This window comes from Mesoplodon mirus (genome assembly GCF_964341445.2).
Source record: "Mesoplodon mirus genome assembly, chromosome: 3".
Lineage (NCBI taxonomy): Eukaryota > Metazoa > Chordata > Mammalia > Artiodactyla > Ziphiidae > Mesoplodon > Mesoplodon mirus.
Window position 1 is genome coordinate 22,903,594 of NC_138978.1, and position 9,398 is coordinate 22,912,991.

At 42.4% G+C, this 9,398-nt stretch overlaps 1 protein-coding gene across 1 annotated transcript; it reads right to left on the reverse strand.

Annotated features, from left to right (window-relative positions):
- Positions 1 to 1,783: 1,783 nt before the first annotated feature.
- Positions 1,784 to 5,642, reverse strand: LOC309799454 (arginine/serine-rich protein 1-like). The gene is made up of 5 exons (XM_082612632.1): positions 5,486 to 5,642; positions 4,673 to 5,243; positions 4,103 to 4,254; positions 2,830 to 2,913; positions 1,784 to 2,254 (listed from the first exon to the last, which is right to left on the reverse strand). The coding sequence occupies exons 2-5, from the start codon at positions 5,181 to 5,183 to the stop codon at positions 2,117 to 2,119; spliced, it is 885 nt and encodes a 294-aa protein (XP_082468758.1). The 5' UTR covers positions 5,184 to 5,243; positions 5,486 to 5,642; the 3' UTR covers positions 1,784 to 2,116.
- Between the last annotated feature and the right edge of the window lie 3,756 nt (positions 5,643 to 9,398).

Below are 9,398 nucleotides of genomic sequence, written 5' to 3' on the forward strand. Positions count from 1 at the left end.
GTACGAGTTATCTTCTGTGTCACAAAGCCTAGGAGAGACTGAACACAGTTGTCCTGACCACACACAAACAACAAGGTCAGGTTAGATAAGGACTGACAGGACTTCATGGGGTGATTATGGAAAAAAAAAATGGAGAAAGTGTACATTCTTTTCAGGATACTGGGTAGTAAAAAGAAAATGAACTAATAAAGAGAAAATAGGCAAGTCTGAAGGCTGAAGGAAAAGACCACTGTAGAAGTGAAATCTCAGAAGTGGCACATATCCATAGCAACTAGCCAAACCTCTTACATAAGGTCATAATCAAAGCAGGTGCTTTTCTGTTACCAGCTAAGTGAAGGTGGAAATGATCTTAGCATTATGTCATCAATTCATTGCAAAAGTCTCCCTTACAAGGAAATCCTTGAGTTCTATAGCTTTACTATAGTAATAGAAATTATATGTCCAGGAATGTATATATCCAAGTCTAAATTTGTACACTTAAATTTTTCATAGGGTCAAATTTAAGAGCAGCTCTTACCCAATATAATGTTCTACCATAGAAGTATTCTATTATCTGCACTTTCCAGTAAGTGGTTACTTAAAATTCAGTTCCTCAGTCATACCAGCCAACTTCTCAAGTGGTCAATAGCTACAGTGGCTGGTGGCTGTCTTAATGGGAAATGCAGGTAAAATACTGGACAGCACAGCTGTAGTTAATACAGTATTACATTCCACTTGAGGATTCTTCACCACCTTTTTAAAGTCCACTTCTACTTAAAAATTTAGGACTTAAGCCTGCTCATCTATTATCTAATTTCTGGGTGTTTGTCTTTTCCCAGGTTTTTTGTCTTGCCTCTAATATTCTCCTCATCCTATTCTCTAACTTGTTATCCCTGCCTAATGGAAGTCTATTTCATTATTTCCCAAACTAAAGAGTCTGTTCAAAATTATGGCAAGATTCCAAGAAGTAGAAAAGAAAACCATTCAAGCAATCAATAGTACCCACACCCATCACTAAAACAAAACCTCATGCATGTTTCTGATCTACTAGGATTTTTATTTTTTGCTTAGGTTCTAGCAAGACATGTTTTGTTGCTAAAGTCTAGCACATAAGCAAAATAAATTCATTAAGCTGGCATTTTACATTTAATCCAAACATTTGATCTATTAAGTCAAATTAACACTTGGAGAGACCATCTAAAACTGGCTTATATCTTCCTAGTTTTGGTATCCACTAGAATGTATTAACAGGCAAAACCACAAAAATCCATAATCAGCTAACGTTTAAACCAACTGGCCAGACCTTTCAGTTAAGTGTAACATTCATCTCTAAATTTTTATGTGCTTAGTTAAGGTCTTTCCCAGCTACAGTAAGAAGCAATGAAGAATTTCAAATAAATGAATACTTTTTAAAACATAAGAAAAAAATGCAACAAAACCTCTGATTTTATAGCCCAGTGAGGCATTCTGTTTCAACCCCTCTCTGGCTGAGCTTCCTGCCGTGAAGCTCAATTCTTCCAGGATAACATGCCAGTGTTCTTTTAAGTCTTAGGCCAAACTTCCCAAATTTTAATGAGTATCTACATCAACCGGGAGTACTTTACAAATCAGCTTCTAATTCAGTTCTGGGGTAGATTTGAGATTCAGCATTTCTCACAAACTCTGAGGTAAGATCACTGAGCCCTATGCTGTCAGTCCATGGATTTGGATCTGGGATTAGCAAGGCTTTAAACAAGAGATACCACCTCATTCTTCTTTATTAAATAAAAACCCATTATGTAAAATATATACAATAAAGTGAAACTAAAATGATAAAAACAAATTTATTAACAAAATATATACAACACAGTTCAATTACTGTTTGTCTTAAAAATTTCACTTCTACATAACCAATCCATATTATATAAAACATTTACAAGTATATATACAAGAATGCCACCTGTGCGTAACCTCTGGTCCATTTGTGCTATCTCCTATCTGCAAGAGAAATCTAAAATGTTAATATTTAAATATTAAGTATTTACATCTTTCTGTGTTGTCATCTGTAATTGCAACAATTATCAATAAATGGTTCAAAGGAATGGAATAATGCTGGAAACAAACTCGCAAAAAAAAAAAAAGTGCATTTCAGGCAACCTTAGCTATTGATGTTCTTTTTGACAGGTATCCACAGTCCATATGGACTTTTCTTCTTATCTATTTTTGGGGATCCTGAAGAGGTCTCTTCAGCAGTAGCTTTAGCTGATTTCTGAAGCAATGGCTTTGCTACAGAATTCTGTAAGAGAACAAGTTCTTAAGTCAGCTTCCCAAACAAATATTATTATACATATTTAAAATATTTGCTTTTTACAAAATACATTAAATAATTCCATTTAAGACTAGAACTTTAAAAAGACACCAACCAAATAAATGCAAAGCCACGGACCGCACTTGCAACTTGATTCAATCAAATCAGACATATGCAAGGCATGTGTCACTACTGCAGTAGTGAAGTATTAAAAATAGTTTTGAAATTTTATTAAGCCCTTAGCTGATTTTAAAATATTCTGACTACAGGATATTCTGAGACTTGTTTTTTGAATATTTTAACAGTTAAAAAGGATAATGGGAATAGTCAAAAGGAGGACAAAATATTGAGACTGAGAATGTAGATATTAAGAGTAGGAGCCCATTATATTGGTCACTTGTAAGAACCATACAAAAAAAAATTTTTTTAATTCTATTTATTTAGCAGCTTAGTAGGCCTCGAATTATCAGCATAAAAACAATGAGCCAACAAAAGTAAAAACCCACATAACAGAAATATGTTTAAGGCCAGTTTTTGAGTGGTCAATGCTTAGATATACTTACATTAGAGCTAAAAGCTATGCTTTTTTGCTGGGAAGACTTCTCGTTGCGATTTTCTGTTTCATCTTCTATTAACTTATCCGACAGCTAGACAGGTAAGAGAAAGTAAATTTTAAAAAACCATACCCTTGTAGGTATAAAAAGCAGCCCAACTGTATTACAAATTCACTTGTAGAGACACAAATCAAGTTGGATGTAACCAAATAGTTAACATCCTAAAATAAACAACACAGTACTCTGTTGAGTTTTCCCCATAACAAAGTTGATTCAATGATAGGCTTAAGACACTCTTCCCCATAATGCAGTACTGTATCCCCCTGATGCAAATTCAAGTAACTCTGAAAGTCAAGTCATACCAGAAAACACCTAGTTTCAAAGAACTAAGGCATTTGCCCATCCAGTTGGGCACCTAACCGTCTGAAAAAGCAACTGAACTAAGATCTTTTTTGTCCACCACTAATACTTAGGCAAACCCACATCTGGGTCTGAATGACAGGAGATAACCCATCTTTCCTATGTTAACTGAGTGTTATCAATTCCTAACTACCTTAAACCTTTAAGCTATGAATTTTATGCTGCACATTTCTGGAGAATTTTAATAAACTTATCTGCAAGTGAAGCAGGCCTCTTCTTCTGTAATCTCTCAAAACATCTGGAATATATTGCATATATTATGAAAGGGACACCTATATCAGATGCCCCACCATTACAAAGTACACTTTTGTTTTAGTACCTGTCCCAAATTCTAGCATGCATAGGGATCTACCAACAAAAAACTAAGTTTTCAGTGTGTCAACATAAACTTCAAATTAGTTAAACCTCTGATGCTTTTGCGCATGTATCAATTACCAACAGATTTTCTTCATCAATGTCTGGAGACCACATTCATGATTTCTATAAGACAGAAATAAAGCAGATAAACTATACTGTATGTTGAGTACAGAATTTGTGGGAACATAATGCTGCAAATGAGCGCTACAGATAAATACTCCGTAAAAAAACTAGCTAGAAAAACTTGGTAACTACATAGAAATCACCGAAATATCAGCTACAATTATGAAAGTAATCAGTACTGTGTCAACTGAAAATAAAGTTCATTAGTCTCCCATTTTCATGGGGGGAGACTATCTCAGTATTGTCAGATCTGTTATTTTAAATTATATTTAGCTAGCCTTTCCAGGAAGCAGTCTAAGGCAAATCAAATAAAAATGGCTAATCAGATCTTTCTGGTAGTAGTTTTCTGAAGATTTTGTTTGGATAAATCTAAAATACTTACCTCAGATTTTGCACCATTATTCAGTACAGCTGTTCCACGGTTGGTTTCTTTAGATACAGAAACAGTTCTGAGACTAGCTGGCAAGTCAAAGTTGGCTGTTCCTAATGCTTTTGCGGCATTGGCTTTTGCTATTTCTAACAGCTCCATTCGATCTACAAAAGAAACACAAAATGTCCATTTATCCTGCAGTATTTCTCCAGAAAACTCAAAAATCACAAACTATGTTTGTGATTTTAAACTAGTGATATCTAGACGTTTACACGGTACTTCCACATGTAAGATATATTTCTGTTGATGGAAAAAGAACTACTTATTTTGCTGAGAAAAACAAGCATCCCTAAATAATCAACAAAAGCACAGGGTGGGTAAATAACTAACTCCCTGACAATTTCAAGGCTCCACCCAGAACCGCCCTCCACCAAGCCATTTAACGTGCACAGCGTTACTCCCAAGGGGAAAGCATGCCGTCCATTTTAAAACTGGGCGCCCACGACAGTGTAGTTTTAACTATTAACCTACTGGAGTCCTTCCTCTTTCCCCTAACGCCTCTCTCGACGACCGACGACTCACCCTTCTCACTCAGACGAAATGGGGTTGGGCTCCGCGACCTGGTCCGGGATCGCCCCCTCCAGTCTCTGCGCTCCTCCGGGTGGACGGTGCGGCCGAAGCCGTAGTAACGGCGGTCCCGCGCGAAGGCGTAGGCCCTCCGGTAATGCGAGCGGCCGCGGGAGCGGGGGCGGCTGAGGGACCGGTAGGAACTCCTGGAGGAGCCGTGGTGCCTCTCCCGGTACCGGCGGCTGCGGGGGCGCGAGCGGCTCCGCGAGTACGAGCGCGAGTAGCGCCGGTACCTCCTCCGGTGGCGCCTTCGGGAGCGAGACCTCGACCTGCTCCTCCGCCGGGGCGGGCTGCGGCTGCGGCTCCGCGACCACGACCGACTCGAGACGATGGATCGGGACGGAGAGCTTCTGGGAGAGCGGCTCCCGGACGCCGAGGACAGCCGGCTGGACGGGCCCGACCGCGACGACGTGGGGGAGGCCTTGTGCGGCGAGCCCGGCCACAGGTCGTTCACGTAGCTGGACATCTCGGACGGCAGCTTCCGAGCTTCCTTTTCTTCGACGACCCCTGCCCGAAAACTCAGTTCCTAAAAACAAAGGAGAGGAAACAAAATACAGGTGAAGTCCCGAAGTGAGCCGCGCGGGCAGCCTCGGGCCGAGAAAGAAACGAGCCTCCCGGCCTCCGGAACTCCGGGTTGTGGCGCCGCCTGCTGCCGGCCTTCCAGCCCCGCCACCGTCCCCGTCCACGCCCCGCGGGGCCCAGAGGGCCCCGGCTACGCTCGCCTTGAGGTAACCGACCGCAGGGCCACCCCGTCACCAGAAAACCCACCACGGGCCGTCGACGCCTCACTCAAGAAGAGAAAGGTCCAACGGACGCCTTCCTTCTTAAGTTAAGGACGGAGAGAGGCTTTTCGCTGCGTCTCCTGAACGGCGGACTCACAACTACAACCTCCAACCTCCAACGTCCAAAAGCAAAATGAACGGGGGCGCGGCAGACGGGTCGAAAATACCAGCAGCTGGCACCCCGCGCCTGCGCAGAGACGTTGCGTGGTGGGCGTGGCTCCCCTCTCGTCCAACCGCCGCTCCCCTCCTCTCTCCACCCCGAGCCCCACCCTCCGCCTCACCCAATGGCCTCCAGGATGCGCATGCGCGCCCTAGCACGGAAAGGGGGCGGGGGGAGCCGCCGCTCCATCCGGGTAGCAGCCTGTGGCTCTTTGGTGTTCTTGGCTGAAATCGAGTGAAAACGAGGTGGCGTCGCGCCGGCTACACCGGGCTCTGGGACTGTGTGCCTGGCTGATGTTAACTGGGTCGTTTCCTCCCCTCCGGGCTGTGCCTCCCTGGACCCTTCTTGGCCACTTCCTCCTGACCCATGTCCGGCCGGCGGGCCGCCTTCCCCGGGACGTCACAGGATGCCAGTCAATGCATTATCTTAGAAAACGTTTTTCACTCCCGTGTTTTGGCTAGGAAAAGTCAGAAAGGTGGAGACAGAATGCAAAGGGCACTCATAGCTGACCTTTAAGTTAGTCTAAAGGTTCAGAATGACGTCTGAGATGTCTGTTCTGAGAACAGTGTTCTTGGTGCTAAGGATTAAACAATGGTGACTGTTTTATTTCCAGGGATTTATAAGTAGGATACATTTTAGACATATTTATTGTTGTTAATAAAGCATGACAATTGCCTTGAAATAATTTTTCATCGAATGAACTAACCACTTATGTAAGGAGAATTAGTCCTATGAGCTGCTTTTGCAAGTCAATGCTGCTTTGCAGGCATTTTTACAAAAGCTACTTTCTTGGGAGGTAGATAGGAAATCACTTATCCTGGATTATATAGGGTGGGCCTAATCTAATCACCTGAGAGATTAAAAGCGCAAGAAGAATTCCACATTTTATTGCTGCTTCTGAAATGTGGGGTCTCCACAAGGACCCCTGAGAGACGTCTAGGAGCTAAGAATGGCTCCAAGCTGGCAGCACCAGGGAAACAGAGATCTCAGTCCTGTGACCTCAGAAGTGAATTCCTCCAGCACCTGAAGGAGCAGTGCTGGGGATTCTCCCCTAGGTTTACGAAAAGATCGCTGCCCTGCTGACACCTTGACTTTACCTCAGTGAGACGTCTCACCTACAGAACTGTAAGATAATAAGTTGGGATTGATTTAAGCCACTAAGTCTGTGGCTTTGTTACTGAAGCAATAGAAAACTAATACATTCACCAAAATTTTATAGCTTTTTTCCATACACATTTTGTACTTGTCTTGCTAGGTGTATTCTAAAATATTTTTATGGTACTCGTGGCTTGCAAATAGTATCCTTCTGAGGCAGGAGATAGATGAGCCCCAGGCTGAACAGTTTCTCCCCTGTGGACAGAAACTCCATAATAGCAGAAACTCCATAAAAGCAGGATGATGGAGGAGGCTGGGCCCTGCCCAGAAAAGAGATAAAACACCACGTATTCCTCATTCTTGAAGTCAAGGAGACTTCACCGACTACACATGCACAGAAAGGCTCATTGGAGGTCAAAAAGGGAGGGGGCGCCACCTCATAGTAAGTGATGCCAACTACCCATAGGCCTCTATACTAGAATCCATCTTGGCTAAGAGACACACGCACACAGGGGAGGATGGTGAGAGGTACTAAATACGGACTCAGAACCAGGCAAAGCAAGATGATTGGTCAAAGGAAACCCGGAGGAAATGCCCCATAAAAGTGATTCAAACTTCCAGGAGGGCAAGACTGTCTCTCTGAGCCTGCCCGTGTGTCTATCCGCACGTACTGTAGTCTTTTTCCTCCTAATAAACAGTTTACTTGCTTCACTACTTTCCGTCTCCATGTGGAAATTCATTTCTACACAGCTGATGGGCCAGGGCCTTGTCCCGGGCCACTGGTCCCTTGTGGTCTAGTGGTTAGGATTCAGTGCTCTCACTGCCGCTGCCCAACCTCAATCTCTGGCCGGACACCAAAATCCTGCTGCAAGCCACTGCAGGCCAAGGCCACCCGCGATCATGTTTTGTTAAAGGTTCACTTTGTTTTATGTGTTTTGAAAGGTACACAGCATCTAGTTAGGTGAATAACACCTACCTGAGTGTTTACACCCAGTATGAAAGATTTTGTCATTCGATAGGTAAATTCAACCCATTTACATTTATTGGAGTAACTGCAATATTGATCTTATCTTTTCCATTGGTGCCTATTATTTATTTTATAATACTTTGCTTTTTTCACTTCTTCCCATTTTATTTTGCCAGCCTAATCAAGTATCTCTTTCTTCCTCCCTCCTGCTGTTCATTTAGAGGTTCTGCAATGCTTCATCATACAATTAATGCTTTAAGGGTTATCTTTTTAGCACTGTGAAACATATTTTAACCTGTTCCTCCTCCCCCATATCTCCTTCCATACATATTTATAGAATGTTTACTGTATTAGATGGTGTAGGATAGGTTAAGAAAAATTTAGTAGTCTTTTCCCCTACCAAAATTAAATTCTTTCATTAATTTTAATAACAGCTAATTTTGTGGCGGGTGAGGAAATCCAAAGATATATAAAGTAAAAGCTAATAATCCATTCCCTAGAAGTATGGAATCCTCTAAAAGAGGTCCCCATTCTTCTTCCCCATAACTTAGAAGTAACCAACGTTAACATTTTCAAACTCTTTCAAATATACCAGCATATGGTATTTTTTATGAATATGGGCTCATTCTAAACAAACTGATTTGAAACTTGTTCTTATAATCAATATCCTTTAAGACAAACCATTTAGATCTAATTTATTTCCAATCAGCTATCTAATATTCCATTGTCTAGAAAAACCAGAAATTAATCTTTTATCCCTTATTGCTTATTCATGGACATTCATGTGGTATCCAGTTTTTCCAACACTAAAAACTGTGCCTTGGAACCAAAGTCAGATTCCAAAAACATAAGAACGGTTGCAGAGTGGAGCTCCTCCACTGGCTCTTAATACATGGCTTCAAGGTCAACAGAGCCATGTCCAGTATACAACTTGGAGCAGCTGATTGCAATGAAGACTCCAGCACTACTGGAGGAGTTACCTGAGATAGTAGCTCAGGAAGTAAGCTTAGCTCTCTCAGACGACGGGATAAGACGAACTTGCAACCACGGAGCTCATCTAGAGAGTGAGAGCTACAAAGAGGAATTCTGACACAGAAGACATATTCATTGATCTTAGATCAGAGATGAGTTGAGATGAGACATCTCTGTTGTTAGAGCTGCTATAGAATCATTAGCTACAGTCAACCAGTGCAGCATTCAAGGCAGTTAACACAGAGATCAATAAACTCCAGCCTGATGTGACATTCCTGTCTTCCAAGATGTCCCAAGGAACTCCTGCCATTGATTGAAACATCACCCCATGTGGGCTTGCCACTCCACTGCCTGTGATTACTGAGCCTCACTATAACTAGGCTGTTATTCCTACTGCTCCTCCAGATGACTGTTTCTTGGGTTGGTAGCTCTAGCGTGGAAATACCAGGCTTGCAATGCTATTCAGGAGGCACCCCTCGATGTAGCAGCTTGACACAGCTGTTTCCTGCCGTGAAGACTTATCACAGGAGGATGTTATCTACAGTATCACCATGGAAGCTGACCACCGTGTCCCCACTGCAGCCACCATCGAGAGGTGTTAGGAAGTCTCCTGTACCATGTCATTTGGCTTTTGGGTGTCTACTCAGAAGCCAGGAAAAGCAAGCAAACAGCACACAAATCCAGATGTGTACCTGTCAATAGCAT